Source organism: Primulina tabacum, chromosome 15, assembly GCF_025594145.1.
Source record: "Primulina tabacum isolate GXHZ01 chromosome 15, ASM2559414v2, whole genome shotgun sequence".
Taxonomy (NCBI): Eukaryota; Viridiplantae; Streptophyta; class Magnoliopsida; order Lamiales; family Gesneriaceae; genus Primulina; species Primulina tabacum.
The window spans coordinates 34,255,395-34,278,079 of record NC_134564.1 but is presented as its reverse complement, the minus strand read 5'-3'; the positions used below and the strand labels follow the sequence as shown (position 1 = coordinate 34,278,079).

Here is a 22,685-nt window from a genome sequence, read left to right as displayed (position 1 = left end):
AGCATGTGTGCATACCACCGTAAGATCTCTCTAAATGTTTAAAATTAGGGGGAGGTGTTTCTAAAGTGGATCCTCCGTTCATCTGGTGATTTACGAACCATATTAGAATAGTGTTTAGAACAAGCGACAAAATTATAATCATTTTTCATAACTCTATTCAATCTTAGAAGATTAAAACCTGGCAACTGTTCAATTCTTGGTTATAATGTTATCCCAGCTATGTCACTGTACGTGCCAACATGAAGGAGCCAGTGACTTAAAAGGTGTATATATTAAATTCAAGCAGTCAAACCCATCTTGAGAATTTACCGTCAGTAAGCCTGCAATATTTTTATGAGAAAAATTGAAACTAGAACAGTGATACGATTCATATGGTATCATCATCTATCGAGTGTTACCTTGATGAATGAAATACATATCTACGAGTTGCTGATCTCAATAGGAACGATTTTTTCAAATTCAACGACTTCCTTACTCTCATTTTCCTGACTATTGAGAAGTTGGATTTACCAATTTCTGAATAGAATGGAATTTAGCATGCATTTTCCAGTACATCTCTATGATTCTTGGATTAATCAAGGAGCATGCAATCACTACAGATGATAAGTAAGCAAGAATAAACTTTTGTTTTCTGTTCACAGCATACTCACGTCCTGACATGAAAGGCCAAACTTCCAGACACAGAAATAACATGCTAATCTGACGACTAGATTAAAAGCACGCTGGATTTTAAGGTTTGAGGTGTCATCCACTATGCAAAATTTCATATGTGCATGTCATATATATACACAAATGTTTTGAGCATTATTCCGTAAATATTTAAAAGCATCAGTTAAATAGAAACACCAATAATGATACACATATTTATGCATCAGACTTCAACATGGAAGAGGACTATCAAGAATTTCTTATATGAAACATGCCATTTCACTGGTAAAGTGACTGCTTGCTGCCAAGTTAAGAAAAAGCACGACACAAATCATTTATCCAAAATATGAAGTTATTCCTCGACAAAGAAACACGGAGACAAAAATACACACCCTAGTTACAGCTATCATTATCATTCTCATATTCCAAACAGTAATCAAGGTAGTTCTAACAATATAACACAAACGACAGCAGATAAGGTGTGCGGAAATTTGAGATTGATTCGAAGATTGCACAAAGGATAACATCTATCCACTAAGTTCCTGCAGAATTGTTATAACAAGAATAACGAACTAATATTCCTCCACAAAGGATAAAACCTATTCACAGAGTTCTCCGGATTCTTCTTAGATTTGGTATGGATCATTCTTGCAAACTTTATGGGCTAACGGAAATAGATTTGTCAAGACCTGGGCTTTGTGCTAATTGGGCTCGATCCTTATCTTTTGGATGGGCCTTATGTTAACACCACATGTTCAATTCTAAATTAAAAAAAAATATGCAAAACTCATTGGATGATAAATGTATTAAAACATATGGGATGTACAAGTAGTATGAATTCAGCCCTTTGGATTGGGTTATTGCATGGGCCAGTTTACAATTAATTGCCCATGGGCTGATGGGCTATAAGTAGGTCATTTCAGGCCTAAAATGGATGCTTATTCGATTTTGTTTCAATTTATTTATGTATATACACGCGCGCGCGTGTGAGTATGGATTGGAGTCAACAGTAATTAACTCTAATTAATATTGTGTAACTTCGTACCAATACAGGAGCTTGCCTTCAGATCTTATATTTCAATGGTGGTCCAATATTTAATTTATGTGCGAATTATACACGTGTATCCATCGCACTTGTGGATGATTCATTATCTACATAATATAAATTTATAAACTTAAATTTATGAAATGGTTGAAATAAAATTTTTTCAATGAACACTTAATCTTGCAGACATTAATTTTGTTTTGAGGACGAATCGCATGTTGTGGGGTTGGAATTAAGGAGGGCATTATGTCAAGCGAGAAGATGGCAAGGATGGATGGATGGATGGATGGCTCTTTTGTTGTCAAGTTGGCCAAATTATTTGATCCCCGCATTATATTCATTATACCTCCTTTTCTATGTAGCGCGTTATTTCTTTTGATTCGGAAAACGATGAGATAATGTAGCTAAAAATTTATATCGTTTAGCTCGATTTGAGAAGACTCGGGTAGTTTGTGGAGATCCGAGTGACTGGTTAATACTCGATAATCTAAATAATAAACTTCATGACCTACCCAATCTACGTCACAAATCAAAGTCAGTGGCTCATGAATGTGCGTTTCAATTATTTATATCTAATCTCAAATGTTAAATATAATTTATGTTTATATATATTTGATATTGTTGAGTCTGTTTTTTCAATTTTTTTTTTTAAAATAATCTTTAGTTATTCTCTTGTCACGTAAATGGCGTTTCAACAATATATTCAGCTCGGACACTGGCCATGTGATGTAAACTCGCGTTTCTGTCTGTGAAGTTTCTGCCATCAATTAATTTTCTTGACTTTTATAGGTCCATTTCATATTCAGTTCAGTTGGACATCTTCAAGAATCAAGATAAGATCACTTCCACACACACATATACACACATTGATTTTTATATATTGAATAGCATTGGACAATTAATTTAAAATCATTTCTAACATGGTTAATTACAACATCACATGTGAGTGCGTCATTGATGGTTAGAGTTATTTTGAAGTCTGAGATTTGACAAAAGAAAAATGTTTAGTTGATATTTAATCTGTTCTTAGTGAAATACAAATCATGCTGAGACAAAGAGCTTTACCATAAAACTGGACAGACGACGGTGGACTCAGATCCAAGGTTAGGTTTTTGTTATGTGTTGGGTTTTAGAATTTATTTCAATAAAAGCATTTATTTTAATGAGAGCGTTGATAATTGGGAATTGTTTTTAATTTTTTTTATTATAATGATTATTATATTATTTTCTATGTAAAAATGATTTTACAAAGTATATATTCTCAATTCAGTATCCAAAGTCTCCAAAATGTGGTAGCATTAGCAGACGATGAGTAGACGCATTAGTTTATTTTATACCGTAACCAAACACAGCCTCATTATTAATGGTGTGCGACTGATTAATGGATGATGTTCACCGTTAATTGAGTCGTGGAAAATTTATGGAATGCCTACATCAATTATTGTGCTTCACTTAAAAAAATGTACATAATGAAGGATTGCTTATTCTTTTTTATTCGTAGAGATACATATAATTTTTTATTATATTTTTTTGACGATAACATATAATGTTTTATTAAAATTAATGAAAATTTTCTATTAAAAGAAAATGAAACATCAAGTATTCAGAGTGTACAACTCATGAAGCGGAGTCAAACCGAGTGTCGGTGAAAATTTACGGGCAGGTTCCCACATTGCAAATATAGACGCGACAAAGGTGATTCCGATCTCCTATAAATAAAAAATGTGTTGCTACACCTCGCAATTTGTTCAATTAAATTAAATATAGCGTTGGTCACTTTTAAGTATAATATTTTTTCCTGAGACAAGACGATAAATGATTTATTATATAGGTATGATAAATAAGTAATCATTTGTAACTCTTGAGATGAACAATAATATATAAACAACTAATATGTATTTTTTGCGCCAAACAATTAACACATTATATGCTTGTTAAATTACACGAGAGATATTTTAAAAGAAGAAAAATTATTGAAATTGTAGAGTAACGCGGGATACAACAATACAAATAGGAAAGAAACAAAAAATTATTTCTTTTTAAAATGAAAAAGTAATTATTTTATATGCATTTATTTAATTAAACAATACTTAATGCAACACTCATATATTTTTGTAATTAGTTTTTTTAAATAAAAAAATAAACGTAGCTAATGCCGAATTCTGACGTAGCTTAGTAGCGCGTGATCTCATCTTTTCTTTGACAAAAATTCAAGACACACAGTAACAATGCAGATGGAGACTCGAATAAATTCATGGACATGATCTTTCTCGCACACGCAAATACTGATGCCGTTGGCATAAAGTTCAATTCTCAGCTTTACTGAATTCCAAAAGGTAATTTTGATTGCCGCAGTGCCTTTTTTCATAGATTCACGCACAACAAATAGTCCAGTTCCTAAATGAACTCTCTCTTTCTGTTGATTCCTGCTCTGGTGTTTGATTTGATAGGAATAATTAAGCTTGTTTTTGGATTAATTTGATCCTTTTTTTTGGTAAATCTCCGCTGATGTTTATGCCGCTATGAAATTTTTCGCAGGTGCGAAGATTTTGGAGTTTTGATCGAGGAAATGGATCTGAAGCTGAGATTCGAAGTGCGATGGGCAACTTTATAGAGAAGGAGCAGGAATCATGTCTCGTAATATGAAGCTTTACATATCCACGACTGGGACTAAGAGAGTTGCGGCATACAGTGCCGCCGCGGAGGGAGCCGGCGTTGGAGGTACTCGGAGTGAGATGAAAGGGAAGAATTCGCCATCGACTGCGTTCGGTCGCCGATTATACCGTCGGGCGGCGATTTTAACGGCGGTGCTGTTGTTTGGACTGGTGTTGCCTTTACTCTTCATTAGAACTGCTTTTCTAGTACTCGAACCCGCCTCTATTTGCTCCTCCTCCATCGGTATTTTAGGCTTTTCAATATCATCATCTTTCAATTCATCGATATAATCTTTAAATTTTACTTTCACTAGTTGGATGAAGTGTAATTGCGCGTACGTGATCATGTAGGGTGTATGACATTAAGGATTTTTGGCGGGAGCGATGCTGCTCTGGTAAGTCAAAAGTACTTCTTTTCGGCTAGATTAGGAAGATGCATATGCAAATTGCTATGCATGAAATAGACCAATTAAACCCAAATACTTACTTTTTACTGTGGTAGATATACTAAAGGCACAAGATTATGGACAAATTGCTAAAACAGCATGAGGTGAGTGTCATAATTTCGCGATTGTCGGTATTTATTAGACTTCAGGCGGTGCTTGGGTAAAAAATTGGCAAGTTGCACTGCCAGCCGATTTGTTTGTTTAACTTGATCTTATCTATCCCCTTTTCAACAACCTTCATTTGATAATAATAATAATGATATTATATATATCGAATAAATATGTAAAAATGCAATGATATGATACATGGGTTGTCTTTGACGTGAGACGAAATTAGTATTTTTATTGCCCCGAGTGACCCTTTTTATTGCTCGGTGTGTTTCAGATGGTTGGGTAGTTGTCCTAACGAGATCAATTATCAGGATTTGAATTCATTTTATTAACAATTTTGCGTACGAATTTGTCACGCAGAACATGTCTAATGTGGTTTACCTTGTTAACTTAGTTTATAGATTATTACGTTAGTCCGGAGTTTATCGAGGAGCCTTACGGGTTCACGTCATGATTTTATGAAGGAAAATATGAAAATTAGATTTTAATGACTACTTTATCTTGTTCGGTAAATTTCCTGCTCATCTTTTTTTTTTATTTTATGTAAATACCCGGATGTTACATCAGGTTTAAATTTGATTCCGATAAGGTTTCTTTTCAATTTGATCATAATATTTAGAATTGACCCATAACTTACCTTTTTCGTCTGGCGTAATTTGGGTATCTGAAAAAAAGTTCAGCTAATGAAATCAGTGGATGATCACATATTTTGACATCATATGCATAATGAAAAACTCTGTAGAAAATGAAGATGATCTTTTATTAGATTTTAAAAAGGGAAAAAAATAAATTTAGTTCGAGAAAGATTATCATTTATGTGGAGATAAAGGTAACTTCGACTTTTCGCGAATGAGCTACTATGATAGAGAAACAAATGCGAAGAAACTCTCCAACCCCACTGAGGACATTCTGATGTGATTCATGCTGGGTTATCCAAATCTTGTTGTCGAAACAGGAAGCCTGGATTTTAGGATCCGATGAATGTAAACTTTTTTAAAAAATAAAGATCACACCAGTATAGTAGTTATGTTTTGCTTATGATTTTCTTTCTTTTTTTCATTGTGGCACCGCTTAAAAAGCTCAGAGAAGAGCTGACAAGGGCTCTCTTGGAGGCAACCACTAGTAATGATGATTATGGGGGTGGAATCGGAATTGGAACAGTGGAGAGATCAAATTTAATACCAGTTACATTCAAGGATCTAGTCGAGAACATGGCGTCCAGTAAACAAGATATTAAAGCATTCGCTTTCAAGACCAAGGCCGTGGTAAGTTAACAAAATTAACTGCCATTTATCGCAGCCCCATCCTCCTATTGGCTATTGCAATCACCTATTCTTGTGTTCTCTTTCACTTGACTACTACTCACGTTAATGTCCACTCTCATTATTAGTTTATTGCCTGCAGTCACTATCGTGCCATTGTTAAGCATAAGTGGCTCCCACATCTTTTTTTTCCTGAAACTGTAAGGGTATCACCCAAGTCACTTGCTTCAGAGGGGAAAAATATCCTTACTGGGGGCCCGTACTATTTCTAAATATAGCCATTCACACATCTCACCACTTTTTATGGATTATGAATATCATCTAAAATTAAAAATTAATAACACGCCACCTTTCACTTGTCTAAGAAATTTGTTGTTTTTAAGTTTTAACAATGTGTGAAAGTTGGTGTTTTCCGGCTAGGCAAAGTACTAGGTTTGCACCGTTTACCATATCGTTCAAATCACTTTATTTTTGCCTACTTTTCCTTCCCGGTTTAGAGGCCCTTCAAAGTTCAAAGTAAAAGATGCTAAAGTACAGCATAATCCTCACCGTGGTCGTCTCATAAAGACATGATGCTTGCATAGATTGCTAGAGGAAACCAAACGTAAACGAAACAAACAAGTTATTTTACTTTCTAGGATGCACGACAGGAACAAAGATAAAACTTTATCGATCCCATGCATGAACCAATATTAAATATTAACAACATGTCATATAATAATACAAAGGGATGGATTTGGGAATCCTTCTTGAGGATCACTCTTCCAAGAGAACATGTAATTGGCGATTTTAAGTATCATCTGTGCTTTTCTGCGACAAGGTTAAGCCAGTATGAGCAATGAAAAACCGACAACAGTACTGCTCAAACAATTAGGCCTTGCAAGGTCACAAGGGCTTGATATATTATTAGCTGAAGCCTGAACCACCACCTCTTCAATTACTGATGAAGTCTTTAATATGTAGATAAACATATGTTTTATGATGTGATCTCATATGTTAATAAAAAGAAACATTTCTTTCGAAGGTGTGTGTTCACATATGTAATCATTGCCTCAAATCACAATCAAATGACCTTCACTGAACTTTTGTGTTTGTGCAGATTGAGAAGATGGAACACATGGTTAAAACAGCAAAATGGCAGGAGTCTTTTTACTGGCATTTAGCTGCTCATGGAGTTCCCAACAGCATGCACTGCCTTTCTCTTAAGTTGACAGAAGAGTATGCGATAAATGCAGTGGCTCGTTCTCGTTTACCTTTGCCTCAATATGTTTACCGCCTCGCCAATGCTTCATTTCAACATGTTGTTCTTCTAACTGACAATGTCCTGGCTGCATCTGTTGTAATCTCCTCTACCATTAAAACTTCCATTAATCCCAAAAACTTGGTATTTCATGTGATTACCGATAAGAAAACATACACTTCAATGCATGCATGGTTTGCATTGAACACTATAGATTCTGCTGTCATTGAAGTCAAGGGCTTGCATCAATACGAGTGGTCTCATGAAGTAAATGTCGGGATTAAGGAGGTGTTCCAAATTCATAACCAGATCGTGAAGTACAATTTGATAAATCTAAAGGAAGGCTTTGATGACAAAGAAGATTGTGATCACAAACTAGGTGTCCTAAGCCCCAGCGGCTTTTCACTTTTGAATCACCTCCGCATTTATCTCCCTGAGGTAAATACTTAGAATCTACTAGCTTGGACTGATTATGACAATGCATCATCCTTGCGAATGAATTAAAATTCATTTGGTGTTAAATTTTCATTATCTCGCAGCTGTTCCCAGATCTCGACAAGGTTGTGCTATTGGATGATGATATTGTTGCACAACATGACTTATCATCTCTATGGGACTTGGACCTCAATGACAAGATTGTAGGTGCAGTTGTAGATTCATGGTGCGGACGTGACTGCTGTCCAGGAAGAAAATACAAGGATTACTTCAATTTTACAGATCCTATCATAATATCTAACATGGATCCAGATAATTGTGGATGGCAATACGGGATGGCTATCTTTGACCTCAAAAAATGGAGGAAGACTAACATCACTGCAGTGTATCACCAATGGCTCAAACTTGTGAGTATCTCTTCTTCTGATGGTGATCTCAATAATTAAGTTTATTCATCGATTGGTTTTCCACATTCAGAGTGGTTGGTGAATCAATAAAAGATTTAGAAGTATACGAGCATCTAAATTGTTTTTCCTCAACCGGAAAGCTAGTTACAGCTATTTCATTATTCTTTCACATGTTTTGTAGAACCTAAATTCTGGTTTTATACTATGGCATCCTGGAGCACTTCCTCCCGCCTTGATTGCATTCAGAAACCATGTGCATCACATTGATTCTTCATGGCAACTGGCTGGTCTCGGTTATCGATTCCCCCAAGTTGATAAACAGATGTCAGAAGCGGCAGCAGTTATACACTTTAGCGGGCCTGCAAAGCCATGGCTCGAAATTGCGTCCCCTGAGGTAAGAGACCTTTGGACCAGGCATGTAAATTTTTCAAACGAATGTATAAGAAGATGTGGAATAACAGGCTAAAGGGATAAAGTTATATCCCGTAGCACAATTTATAGTTACTTATTACTGTTTTAGGCCATGGAGCATCCTCTATGACAGAGGGAAGTAGGTTTAGCCTTCAGTCTCGTCACAGGCCATGCTCCCTAGCTTGTTGATAAGTAACGATATAGATGAAGGTAGACGAAATATATTTACACGCAAAATCCATATATTAAACACAGTTTTTTGAATGGCACATTTGATGCATATTTGTATTTTTTCCCTTGAATAAAAGATATATTCCCACTATCCTTGGATATTTGTTTTATTTTGCTTGTATTGCACAAGTGATGCCTTGTTTCATTTTTCATGACTTTGCATTTGCTTGGATAGCGTTGCAATTTAGTCTTTGATTTGGCGCCGTACTTCAATAGCTAAGGTAGAAAACAATGGCTACGTTTGGCTTGAGAATGTGTTGAAGAAAGTGTTTTTAAAGAAATCAAGGCAGCTAAGATGACATTTTTACTTGGAACATGAAATCATCCAATAATGTTGTTTATGAGATGTTTTAAAATATAAAATATAATCTATCTGTTTAGAGGATAATTTAATAGATATAGTGAAAACGGATGTAAATGTTTTCAATAACAAAACCAAACATGGCCTATTATTCCAGGCATGTTAAACTTGTAGGCAGATCGATCCAATTTAACATAATTCAATGAAAAACCGAATTATTATGGGTGAAAACTGATGTCTATACCAGAAACACAGCAGAGACAAACGCAATAACTACTTGCGTTAGCTATATATATTGGAACATTGAAAAAAAAAATATACAAAAATAAATAAATAAAAACTAATTAACATATAGTGCAAATCTTTCTTATTTATAGATCACCATGCACAATCATACCTCGCACCAAAAAAATTTCAAATTCGGATATAAACTACTTAGCCCCTTCCTACCAAAATTCTTGCTCTCCTCATTCTTAACACCAATGGATGAAATCATCGCAATCAAAGGGTCTACTTGTAACATCTAGATAAAACATTTGAACAATTTAAAGCCTTGTACTGTATTCATCATCCAATCCCTAGTTAAGAATCAATGTAAGGCTAGCAACGTTGATATCTGACAAAACCAATGTTTCATCCCAATAAAGCTTCTAATGTTTCTGAGAAAATGCTGACTAAGTTTGTAGATGGCAGCTGAAAGCAGAAAATTATACCAGGAATATGTTAGTTTGCATCGTAGCATAAGGCAAAGGTAGGGGCCACGAGAGATTTCGAGTCTGTCACTGTAGAATGGAGAAAAGTTATCAGTTAGCTCCAACAACACAAAACTCGCAAATAGAAATGTGGCAAAAAACACAGCTACCTTCTAATTCATACCGCACCCAATCCTGGGAACACATCAGAGCTTGCAAACTATCCGGCTTGAGTGAACTCCAGCACTGATTAAGGGCCCTATCGCGAAAATCAAATAGAGACTCAACGGATACTTTGGATATCGGTATCCCTAAAATGTTGCGCGCCATCATGGACAGCACAGGATATCTTGGTTCGTGAACCTTCCACCAATTCAATATACTGAAATCAACACTTCGTGGAAAGAGGGGTTCCTCCAAATACTTGTCTAGGTCAGATTTTATATTTTGGTTAACGGAATTTTCGTGCAGGAATCCGTCAAAGCCAGTAAGTTTATCCTTAACAGCACTACCACTCGTTTCCGAATTTGAACATTGACCATGATCCGCTAATGGGGTGTAGATAGCATGACCATTGTACAAAGCTTTTATACAATTTGAAACAATATCTATGCAATCTAGAGCAGTATCACCATAAATTTGTGGATAGTAGTATTCCACTAGTTTCATTTTGAATCTGGGATCTAAGATGGCTGCAACGGCCATAATCAAGCTGCATTTCTTCCAATATTCGTCAAACTTTGTTTTAAGTTTCAATGCTAAACTGCTAACGAAATCATCTGACTTCTGGCACCATTCAATCAGCTGTAAATGAATGTCACAAGTCTCAGCAAAGTATGAATTAGCAGTGGAATGCTTGCCTCCCACAAATACATTGGAAACTTCATGAAAGAACTTCAAGATACTAGTGACAGCACGCAGCCTGTCCCAATCTAAACAAGATGGAAATATTGAGAAGCCAGGGTCACGTTCTTGCAATTGAGAGAGTGCTTCTTTGTACCCTAAAGCAGTTTCAAGCATTGAATATGTCGAGTTCCATTGAAATGGATTATCAAGGGATAAGAGTTGCTGGCAATTAGCCCCAACTAACTGAACTATCTCTTCAAACTTTTCTCTAGTGGCTTGGGAATTTTGAACAAACCGTATAGCTTCACGAACTTTGTCAGTGATCTCTCGTGATGTTCCAAGGACATCTTGGACCAACAACTTGACGGTATTTGCTGCACAGCGTACATCGAACAATTGGCCCTCACACATCAGGAAATTGTGCTGGCTGAGTTGGTCTCTGATTCTGTAGACAATCCTGTCACAGGTGGAACAGTTATCAACTGTCAATGAGAACAACTTTCTATCAATATCCCAGTTCCTAAGATTAGTCATGATTATTTCTGAAAGCAATTCTTCTGCTTGAAAGGGATCAATGGATAAAAAGTTCAAAACCTTATTCTTCAGTTCCCAAGAATCATCGATAAAATGTGCTATCAAACTCAGATACTCTGTATTTCCATTGTAAATCCATCTCTCAGCACTAAGGCTGACTTTCCCAGGCAGTTTATCAAGCTCCACATATACTCTCTCTTTCTCTTTTCTATAAATCTCCATACAGTCAGCCTGAACTCTATCAACAGTCACAAGATCAAACAAGGGCTGAAGATTTCCAACAAATATCTTGAAGCCTATGTCCTCAACCATGCCCAATGGATAACCATGCATAATGATCATGCGTGCAAGATCTGTCTGACTCTTCCTCTGATCAACATTGACACTTCCCATGCTCAAATTTCCACTTTTTGGCCCTTGTTCACGAGTGTAACTTGCAACAGTGACCATCTCATTCTTTATTTGAACTGAGTTGAACTTGGTAAGGGCAAGGGTGCTTTGCTTTCTCATGCCCCTTGTCAACATTTGAGCAATGTCGTGGTTTGATCTTTTACGGCACCTAGTCAAATGATTTCGTAAATGAGATGTTCCACTAGTACTTGACCCGCTAAGTATTCTTTTGCAGTGCCGACAGACGGCCATGTATGTTTCACCTCTTTTAACTCTATCAAAATCATTCCAGACAACAGATTTCAATCTACTAGAGTTAACAATGACAACTTCATCTGAGCCATCCATTTGCTTTAAATGTTATTCCTCCCATGTAGGCTCTGACAAGATATCACCTGAAAACGTAAATTAAAGACTAACCCACGACAAACTTGAAGTAACCAAGTGCATATTTGTTGGGAACATTTCCTTTCAAAAAGGGTAAAAGAAAAATGAAAAGAACGCAAAATAATATAACTCTGAAAGAGGAATACGAATGTTGTCTGGTGCCTTCAATTCTAGATTATAAATTAGTAAAGTGACCAAAAGCTCAGCCTCGGCCGGAAACTGTCATTTGTGCATCGGAAAAAAGGAGTAAAAGCCATAAAAAAATCCCTGCAATTATCAGACCAGTTCAACTTAAACTAGTTAAAAATCCATCAAGAAAATTTGCTCCCATTTCGAGATAAAAAAAGATTCAGTATTCGAAACAAAATGCCAATTTTGTACATGGGCGGAAAAGAAAAAGGCCAGCCCATATCCTGTTTGCTAAAAAACCCGAACTTTGATAATATAAGAAACCGACCCGATGAGTTAATGAACTTTTCGGATTAATCCGGAAACAACTCTTAAAACCCTAACACCGGATTGATCCATACCCGTTCAAGCCATACAATTTTTAATAGCATTATTATTACCATTAAAACGGATGACACGACCACAATCCCTATTCAGACTTCTGAAACATCCAGATCACCCAAATCACATATGCCTTGGTTGCAGATGCTGAGAAAGGGAGAAACTTACAGTGAACCGGAGAGAAATCAATAATCGCAGCGGAAACCCAGAGGAAAGTTCAATCCAAAATGGCCGGATACAAAATCTTGTTTGGGCCAAGTGTGTAAATTTGGTTGGGAGATTGAAAAGGGAATTTGAGGAAATTAAAGCTGTTTCTCAATCAAGGCGCCAACCCGATTGATCACGCAATCAATGGGCTATTCTTTTGGGCTGGATTGGGGCTTGATTGTTGTCGTGTGCTCCACTTTGAGGCCCACTGCGAGGCCACTCTATCAGCAGTAATCGATTTTAATCCCCGAATGTTATATGTAGTAAATATTGGACTCAGAGAGAATTAATGGAAGTAAATTGGCCCCAACTACTGAGATGGTAATAGGTCAGACTTTTAAACTCGTTCCGTTTGGGACTGGTTGTCAAACAAGTTTTGGAACAGAATGGACCTAAGTCAACAGGCTCAAGACAGATAGTGGGTTTAGGGGCCCGTCCAATATATATATATATATATATATATATATATATATATATATTATTATATATTATATATTATATTTTATTAAAGTTGAGGACATAATAGTAACCATCTACAAAGGACATCAACTTTTTTTTTCCAACTTTACCCTTATATGATACTAATATTACACTTTTGTTTTTTGTTTTTTAATTTCAACAAACACTTTTTTTAATTTTTTTTTATTTTAACAATTCAAATATCAATTTAGTCCTTTCATAACTATTCAAATTTCACTTTAGTCCATTATCAAATGATAAAAAAACTGTATACACGCGATGCGTGTGCAAAGTAACTAGTCCAGGATTCTTAAATACTTGGGGCTGGTTCCATCCTGTATTAAACAGTAATGGATTCAGTTAAAATCAAACCGAATATTCTAAAATCGAATTAACTGAACTTTTTTTCTAACAAACCGAATCGAACGAACTTTACTACGAAAACCTAACAAACCAAATCGAAAAAATCGATTATTTCGATCAGGAACACAATCAACCAAACTTTTAGACTTTTTTTATAATAATTATGTTTTAAATAAAAAATTACAATATAAAAATTAGATTAAATAAATTTAAATTTTATTTATTAAAAAATATTTTTAAGTATAGTACTATTGTCTAATAAATATTATTAGAAATTGTATCATTTATATCCTTATAAACTTTATTTAAAAACTTAATATTAATTTTATTTATAAAAGTTTAATTTGTTATGTTAACCGAAATTTTATATTAAAAAAAGAAATTGAACCGAACTAACCTATATTTTAAAAAAATTAAACCGAACTTCCGAATTAACCGAATGTAGGACCAAATGTTTGCTGTTTTACCAAAAACTATAGTTGGTGGTAATGATGCAACTCAAATATTTTAAATCGCACAGCAGCCCAAGCGTCATGGTTCGATCGTTCTACTTAGTAGGGACAATTATTGCACCTCAACATCGAACCAAATTTTCAAATTAATTCATTTCGATATGTTATTTTGGTTGAAACCAATATTTATTCATTCATAGACTGTAATTGATGTTTACTCGCTATTTTTTGATATATGCTCTTTTGGTTTAAAAATAACTTGACAGTTTTATTTTCTCCATTATTTCAGTTACTTAACTAGAAAAATTCAATATTCTCAAAATTTAATAACAAAGAATTATTTTTCAAATTTCATACTTATTCAATTTTCGATTATTATAAATAGAAAAATCACAAAACAAGCCAAAAATAATTGCACATCAATAATCATTATATATTTCAACCAATGGATTATTATTCCAAAAATATGTAACAATAGATTTTTAGGGTAAAAATTCAAATTCCAAAATTCATATACATCATAAGATAATATTATTGTAATTTGAATAATCACAGCTAAATATTTAATATAATTTTAGAGTCGTTAAAATTTTTATCTCAAAGTTGCATAATTCATAGCATACAACAATAAACAACCAATAAATAGTAATGAATTATGATTTATGGGAATTGTTTTATTTTTAATTTTTAAACATGAGACTACAAAAAATAGGCTGTACAAATGCAAATGCTTACAATATATTGCCAGTCCATAATTAATCCTACATTTCAACCAAGGAAAAAGTTGTTTGTTTTGGAGTAGAGAAGAAAGGAGGAAGAAATTGGACACGGGTTTTCTCCGGGCAATCACAAGGAATTTAGCCACATTTTGTTAGGATCGGTTAGAGTTTTGAGGATGAGTAAAATCTTTATAAAAAATTTCTTTAAAAACTTGAGTTACAATAGCTCGTTCTTGAAATTTTCAATCCAAGTTGATATGACAGCAGTATGGTCTGGACACCGACGGAATGTCTTTCAAATTGTTATAAAACCTGAGTGTATATGATGGCAGTATGATCCCGCTGTTGATGTTTGAGAGTCCATCTTCTTGATTATTCGACAAACTGCAATGTACTTTCAAATATACTTGCACATGAAGCAAATCGCAAGGCACATGGTTCCACAAATATCAGCTTTGATGGACATCACAAGCCAAATGGGCATACAAATTCTTATTTCTAGATGATGACGAGGGAGCATTCCTCGGTTTGCAAAGAAAAAAAAGCATTTAAAGAAGTAAATATGTTCAGTTCAAGGTTGACTAATATGATCAGAACAGTACTAAAAATCTACTACTAAAACTGTAGATTTCCACTCCAAAAAACTGAATTCTGCTGTTGCCGCAAGGGGTCCTGCAGCTGTTTTGATCCACATGTTGGCAAATCTTCAGTATATGCATTGTTTTAGCTGTCAGCCTAGCATTACATGAACTTGCAATGTCACAGAAGGAAAATTCTTGTTCATTCTTATCAAGCCCATATTCATCACCGCCTACTTTTTTTTTCGATATATTTTGGCTGAATAGCTTTATCAATATCTTGAACTGCCGTCTTCGAATCTAATACTCACGGGATTAAGGGGACATTGAGAACGTTATGGAAATCCAAAACTATGGATCTTCTAGGAAGTGAAGGAAAATTTTGACACATCCAAATTTGCCTTCATGGCTTTCTTGCCGTGATCAAGTCCTCTAGTGTCAATTCTGACTAGATCCTTTATCCAATTTATTTTGGTGCGATATATTTTTTGTCCAGCAGAGATCTGTCTTGCCATGGGATGGCATAAGCTATAGGTTTAGGAGACGCCGAAAATCAATCCAATAGAGTAGTTCCAAGCATTGCAAGTGAATGGCGGTCATTAGCAAAAGTACAATTTGAGTGACGGTATCTGAACAATCTTCCCTCATCTAAAACATCAACAAACAATGGGTGAGGATTCAAAGAACAGCTTCGAGTTTGAGAAGATAGGACTTCACCTTCGATATCACTGTGCACGAAGGGAAATCTGATGGCTGATTTAGGAGTGTGAAGCCAATTCTGATTATTTACCAGTTCATTGGCCCTAGATATCAAAATGGGGTGTGATTCCTGCAGAACAGGTGTGGATGTGGGTAGCTCAAAGCTGAAAATATGTGATTCATATTGACTCGTCAAGGCCTCTGGGAATACAGGCTTACTTCTGTTCACCGTGAAAGAAGCATCTGGAGAGACAGCAGAATATAAAGTCTGGACAGGAAAATTATTCTTGTGCATTGTAGTTTGACCATGAAACTGAGGGTGAGAGTGCATATTTTCTGAAGTGAATTTCATTTCTGATGAACAATTCAAAGCGTCTCTGAATTCTCCTAATCTTCCACCGACTATAAATTCTTTGCCCATCAAACGGACTGTCGAAAGAACCCTCTCATTTCCTGGAAACTTCTGAATTTGGTTTTTCTGGTTGCTTATCGACTTATCTGGTTGAAAGGACCGCAATTTAATCAAACCTAAGTCACGATTTCCTTTCCCATTACTTTGAAATTTAGAAAAATCTAAATTTGACGGAACAACAAGAGGTTTTGCTTTTAGATTGTCCTCAAAAGGACATAAGTTCAACTGATCCACTGATGTCCTACAATCCCAGTTTCTGCAGTCTGAATGATTACCCAAGGATTTTGACATGACATTGCTACGTGTAGATAAACTAGGGGAAGGATCTGCTGTCATGCTTGATTTCATCTGGCAAAAGTCCCAGTCAGCACTTGAATTCAATTTGATCAACTCTCTTTGTAAAGTCAGAGGCAATCCCAAGGAACTTTCAGTTAGGCCATATATGTTCCTTTTTTCACAAAGATATCCTCGTTGGTTCCCATTTGTTGAGGAACATAAAGAATGCATATATTCCGTTGGGGAAAGATTAGGTAATGTTTGATACGGATAAGGATGGGGAAATAAATTATCCATTTTGCTTTGAGATGAAACTAGAGGTGTATTGCTGATTCGTCCCCCATTATACATACAAGGAACAGAAGGCCTTTTACATGCATCCAAATAATCCTTCAAACACATCGGATGGAATCTTGAACCAGCACTTCGTAAATCTTCAAACAGGCTCCCACAATTAGAGTTTGACGGATCACACACCATCTTGATATTTTGCGCGCGACAACAACACTCCAGAGGCATGCAAAAGAATCCAGGAGAATAGGCATGCATTGGGATTTGGGGTGCATCTTTGAGGCCACTTTCAAACTTTTTTAAGTCGTGCAATGTGTCTTGATATGATGTTACAGACCCGCTAAAAAATTCATCCATTTTGTGCTGCTTTAAGTAGTCAGTTGTATTGATAGAACACCGATGGAAAGTTGATGGCTCCTTCCATGAATATCCAGTGTTAATCTCCTGCGGTATTTCGTTAGATAGTTCCTCATTGTCACTGGTTTCCCCAAGAGTTGTATCTTTTTCTATCTCCTGAACATCATCTTCACAAAAAGAAGCAGCAACAGCGTCCATATCTGAACCATTTAATATTGGCACCTTCAAACATTCTACAGAAAGCAATGATTTTCTCGCCAGTTTAATTATGTCATCCTTTTCAGAGAAAGTAACGTGTTTGTTTTCTTTTTGTTTTCCACGACCACTCAATTGAATAGACTCCTGCAATATACTTTTTGCTGAATTCTGCACCGAAATTACTTTTGCATGATTCTTTAAAATACCACGCACGGGAAGTATTTGGTGTTGGTTCTCTGACATCAACTTATTAGCTTCATGAGCCATGATCTTCTTTTCTGCATCAAAATTTTGTGGGCTTGATTTTCTCTTGTGGGACGAAACACGATCACGTATACCATATACGTTAGCAACATCTTGAGTTAGCGATTTGAGCTTTAAACGTTTTTCCTGCCAAGGACAGAAAATATTGAGAACAGAAGGAGAATCTATTTCAGGTAGTGGCAAAATGATAGAACATTTCCTAGTAAAAGATTATGTAAGATAGAAAATCTCTAATTACAACTCTTTAAACATTATAACCGACACAAAATGCCATAAATTAACCTACAAGTTCTCACACAAAATAAGTTTTGCAGGATTTTCGAGAGGATAATAGCAAATCTTTCCAAAAAAGAAAAAAATGTTAACGCCATGTAGTCCATAAGCTGTTTTGGCTTTGGTACATTTTATGCTTGTCGACAAATAATTCTAAATTAACTTTAGATACGACGTCAACACGCACGAACGGAAGGTAAGTACGAAGCGCAGATGAGTTGAGAAGGAAGCCAAAATATTGATTAAGCTTCACCGGGAAACAAAAAAATTAAAAACTAGTGATATCTGATGTAACTGATCAACTGAAAAGAAATAGGCTACACCAACAAAAATTATCACTGAAAATTGTTATTAATGATATAGTTTCCTTCTTTGCAATTACAAAACCTTTAATTATATTCAAGGGAATATAACAGGTGAATAGTAAATGTTCTAGTTTTCATAGCTTCATTTTAGGCAGATATAGGTGACAATAAGGCTGCATTTAGATTTTGAATTGAAGGATTTGAAATATGATAGATTCTCAAATTCATATAATAAATACATTCTAGTTGTTTGAACGAGTCTTAAATTTATGGATTTCAAATCCTTTATCTACAATTTTATGCTACTTTTCCGTCACAGAAAAACATTTAGAGTCCTCCACTAGGTAATTTGAAATCCACGCCTCTAAATCCATTACTTAATCCTTCAAGAGCATGCGTGACTATCAAAATTCCACCTAGTTAAAAGCCATTTTCACCTTCAAAAACCCTATTTCTCCATGCTAGCTAGTAGTCCTCCAATATTAGATTAAATATACTGTAACAAAGAAGCCTGCCATTGAGTATTCCATCTATTTCCGCAACAAAGAAAGCAAACAGCTGAGCATGTTGAAAGTTGTTCATGTCTACACATTGGTGTAGTTGAGTTTAGCCTGAGGATAAATCTGTGGCATAACTATTGCGCTGAAATATGAGTTGTTTCAACTTGTAATCATTAAAACAGTCGGATGAATAAAATAGACCGACGAGATACACTAAATATCAAGACAATGATTGTTCAAGAGAAACATATAAGCATACAGTAGACAAAACAGCATAATTGATTTAGAACACTTTCAACCTCATAAAACATATCTATAATAACCGTACTCCACAGATGGGGCACCGTCCCTCTTCCCTAGGTTGCTCAAATCTTGGTTACACGAGAACCCCATTTAAGTTCCGGGTTTCTAAACTTTCATATCTTTTATATCTTAATAATCTCATAGCAATGAGTACAATAGCAAAACTAATGGTTTCATCTTCAAAGGAATGTGACAGTATTTTCACCGATGATTCAATTTTATAATACAAGTAATAATAATGTGGTACCGTATTCTGATTAAATCGTACAAAAAATGAGCATTCGTGATTCAACTAGATTAGGATCCAAAAGACCGTAAATACCCCCCCAGTATTTTATGTTAAAGTTAATCAACAGTTCCTCGAGATTTCCTCGATATTTGATGATGGCAATAAACATTAAATTAAACCTGAAATAGGAGCATGTATTAAGAAACATACAGGGAAACAAAAACCACTAACCTTGTTATCCCCTCTCCTCTTCTTGTTCTTGAAGTTGTCCCTTGATTTCTTCGAGTTCTTCAGTTTGCTCATCGTAGTCTCCTTATTTATCTTCTTTTCTTTACTCTTTTCATTCCTTTTCCCTTGGAGGCCCCACCACTTGGAATTAACGGAAAACCCATCTAATTCTGGATCGTAGTTATCTTCCTCCTCGCCAAGATTAATCATCCTCTCCACGGAGAGGGGGGACGCGGCAAAAATATCTACAATTGACCTCTTCTTGGGAGCCTTTGCTACTCCGAGACCTTCTTCAACATCCATATCAGATTCCTCCACGTCCTCTACGCCTCTCAAAGAGGTTTCTCCTTTTCCTTCAACCCTTTTCTTCTTCTTTTTTGAGTTTCCGACGTTAACAGCCATTACTGAACGCGAATACTCGAGCTCATCTAGCCACCAGGAGAATTTCTTGACCATGATCGGAGGAAGGAATGAATCTACAGTTTGTTCCGTGGCAAAGTCATCAAAGGGCCAGCTTTTCACCATGTTAACACTTCTCATCCTCTTTGCATATTCTCTGCAAACAAACAATTACCCACCACACAAAAAAACGCTTATCGAAAAAACCCACGTCGTATCACAAAAAAAACTCATAAAGATGACATTTTTTTGCTACTCACCGGATTAGAAAAACCCTCCTGCATCTTGGCGTCCAAAGCTTCCTTCACCTGGAATGAGAAAGGAACAAAAAACCACGCAAGAACGCAAATGTAACGACACTGAAGCTACAGCTTGTAATGAAACCAAAATAAGACTTTAAAAAACCAAAGAAATAAAAAATAAAATAAAAAACACTGCCGCACAAACACGATTACAAACTTCCAGATAAACCCATGAATTTTACAAGTAGAAATTACTGAAAGAGAGATACGAATCACAAAAGAGAAGCGAGCTCGCTAGCTAATATTCCTCATGAATGTGAGAGAGAGAGAGAGAGAGAGAATAGTAATAACTTGGGAGACGGAATGGCATGTAAGATGGGGAATTATTTATGCGTATTCCCGCTTGAAAAGAAGCAGTGGGGGTGAAGGCGTGGTGGTGTCAATCCATTTTTCAGCTCCCTATTTATGACTGAAAGCGACGTATGAGAACCCCAAACCGTAACCTGCGTACAAAAACTATTGATGTAACTTGTTGCTAGTAGTATATTTACTATCCTTTTTCTTTACCCATCATTTTTTACTATCTCCAGTTTTAATTTCAAAAATATTTATATTATACTATATATATTTAATATTTATTTTTTTATTAAATAATGAAAATATTTTGCACTCCACTGACTTATTTAATTTTTTTATTTTGCTCCATTGCATTTTCAAATTTTGATTTTCATTTAATAATTTTTTGTTTTTATTCCAAAACTGACGTGATAACTAAAAATCTTGACGTAACATTAAAAAATGCTGACATGTCATCTAAAATTAATGATTTTTTCTGATGTCACATACATTTTGACCAAATTAGTCAAAATTTAAAGACAAAAAATTAGACAAATTAATGGGCTAAAAATATTTCCCTATTAAATATAAAATTGATAATATACCAAGAGATATATTTGTCAAATATTGTGTATTTTATACTTATATTTCTTAAAAATATAAAAATTATAAACATGCAAATTAGGTAATTAATGTGGACGTATATATATTGTTTTACAAAACATATAGAACTACATGCATTAATAGTCTAAAATGGTTATTTTAATGTGCCCTTCCTTGATGATATAGTAAAAAAAATTCAACAAAGTCACGAATGTACACGCATTTGCAAGATAATGAGCTGAAATTCCTTAATACAAATTAAATTTTATGACCTGAAATTAAACTCGACACAAATTTTAATTTGGATTTAAACAAAGAAACTTGTAATTACGTTTATTTTAATATATATAAGCATAACATGTCAGGAAAGTATTTGGAATCTAACGAATTAAAAGGTATCCAAATATATCCAAACGGTTTGAGTCGTGGATTCTATTTTTTTTTTGCGAATTCTTTGAACCATTTCCCATACTCAACCTAGCTAAGTGTAATATTTGATGTACATGTGGTGCAATAATATTCTTGATATTGGTGTTAGGTTTTTTTTATTGATTCGTGGTAATAATTTAAATGGCAGCCCTACTTATTTATCATTGCTTTTATTAATTTACGATTCATGAATGAAAAAGATATGGAAGGCTTTAATTTGCATCATTATGTCGTTTGAATAGCATATCTGATAGATATTTAAATATATCACATGTATCACGTAAAAACTCTTATAAAACGATTTCACATGTCAATTTTTTCACATAAATTTTCGATCTTTTCCAACTCATAACAAAAGCTCTTATAAACGATCTCACGTATCGACTTTAAATTTATTTACTTGTAAAAAAAATCTTGGAGAAATGAATTAAAAGGGAGAGATAATACAAGGATATTTCCGGCCCATGCCATGTTGCATGTGGGAGAAAGTGGGAACACAAGTCGAGAGTACCGCTGTCCCCATGAATCCCTTTTCCTATTATCGAAATCAATACGCCTACAACCTCACCTCTTCTCTCCACACATCATTCTGTGATTTCACTTAATTGTGCCTAGCTAGCTAGCAAGCTCTGTTCTTTTTTAGTTTCTCCAAATTTAATGATTGATACCAAACACAAACACAAACACAAACACAACACAAACACAAACACCACATGCAATCATAACCAACCGCAACATCATGCACTGTGCCAAATGTCAATTTCTTTTACATAAAAAAATTTTGTGCAGATTATTTAATTTAAAACTACAATTTTGATCATGTATATGTTTATTTATATTGTAATTTTTTTTTAGTAAGTTACAAGTTAGAGCAATGCATTTTTTTTTTCAAAGATAGCGTGTGATATTTAAGTCTGTCACTTTCTCCGTCGATATATAGCCCCTCTCAACATTTTTTTTTTGTACTTTTCGAGTTGAGAGATACATTTGTTACAAATCGTATCTCTCAAAAT

General features: G+C 35.0%; 3 protein-coding genes across 7 annotated transcripts; 1 reads left to right on the top strand and 2 right to left on the bottom strand.

Annotated features, from left to right (window-relative positions):
- Window positions 1-3,856: 3,856 nt before the first annotated feature.
- LOC142526460 (putative galacturonosyltransferase 15) lies at window positions 3,857-8,981 on the top strand. 3 transcript variants are annotated; one of them, XM_075630876.1, is made up of 7 exons: window positions 3,857-4,029; window positions 4,232-4,591; window positions 4,699-4,742; window positions 5,984-6,169; window positions 7,266-7,844; window positions 7,946-8,248; window positions 8,430-8,981. In XM_075630876.1, the coding sequence occupies exons 2-7, from the start codon at window positions 4,324-4,326 to the stop codon at window positions 8,712-8,714; spliced, it is 1,665 nt and encodes a 554-aa protein (XP_075486991.1). In that variant the 5' UTR covers window positions 3,857-4,029; window positions 4,232-4,323; the 3' UTR covers window positions 8,715-8,981. The 3 variants fall into 3 exon arrangements, with proteins under 3 accessions (XP_075486991.1, XP_075486992.1, XP_075486993.1); XM_075630877.1 differs by lacking the exons at window positions 3,857-4,029; window positions 4,232-4,591 and adding an exon at window positions 4,850-4,897 and having other exon boundaries at window positions 4,719-4,742; XM_075630878.1 differs by lacking the exons at window positions 3,857-4,029; window positions 4,232-4,591; window positions 4,699-4,742 and adding an exon at window positions 4,878-4,897 and having other exon boundaries at window positions 5,989-6,169.
- A 329-nt stretch (window positions 8,982-9,310) lies between these two features.
- Window positions 9,311-12,956, bottom strand: LOC142526459 (zinc finger BED domain-containing protein RICESLEEPER 1-like). Of its 3 annotated transcripts, XM_075630874.1 has the most exons (4): window positions 12,719-12,956; window positions 10,054-12,048; window positions 9,905-9,973; window positions 9,311-9,714 (listed from the first exon to the last, which is right to left on the bottom strand). In XM_075630874.1, exons 2-3 carry the CDS (start codon window positions 11,999-12,001, stop codon window positions 9,915-9,917), a joined length of 2,007 nt encoding a protein of 668 aa, XP_075486989.1. In that variant the 5' UTR covers window positions 12,002-12,048; window positions 12,719-12,956; the 3' UTR covers window positions 9,311-9,714; window positions 9,905-9,914. The 3 variants fall into 3 exon arrangements, with proteins under 3 accessions (XP_075486989.1, XP_075486988.1, XP_075486987.1); XM_075630873.1 differs by lacking the exon at window positions 12,719-12,956 and adding an exon at window positions 12,610-12,628 and having other exon boundaries at window positions 9,311-9,973; XM_075630872.1 differs by lacking the exon at window positions 12,719-12,956 and adding an exon at window positions 12,236-12,589 and having other exon boundaries at window positions 9,311-9,973.
- A 2,186-nt stretch (window positions 12,957-15,142) lies between these two features.
- On the bottom strand, window positions 15,143-20,724 carry LOC142526458 (uncharacterized). Its single transcript, XM_075630871.1, has 3 exons — window positions 20,323-20,724; window positions 19,667-20,219; window positions 15,143-17,951 (listed from the first exon to the last, which is right to left on the bottom strand). The coding sequence occupies exons 2-3, from the start codon at window positions 20,201-20,203 to the stop codon at window positions 15,882-15,884; spliced, it is 2,607 nt and encodes an 868-aa protein (XP_075486986.1). The 5' UTR covers window positions 20,204-20,219; window positions 20,323-20,724; the 3' UTR covers window positions 15,143-15,881.
- Window positions 20,725-22,685: the final 1,961 nt, after the last annotated feature.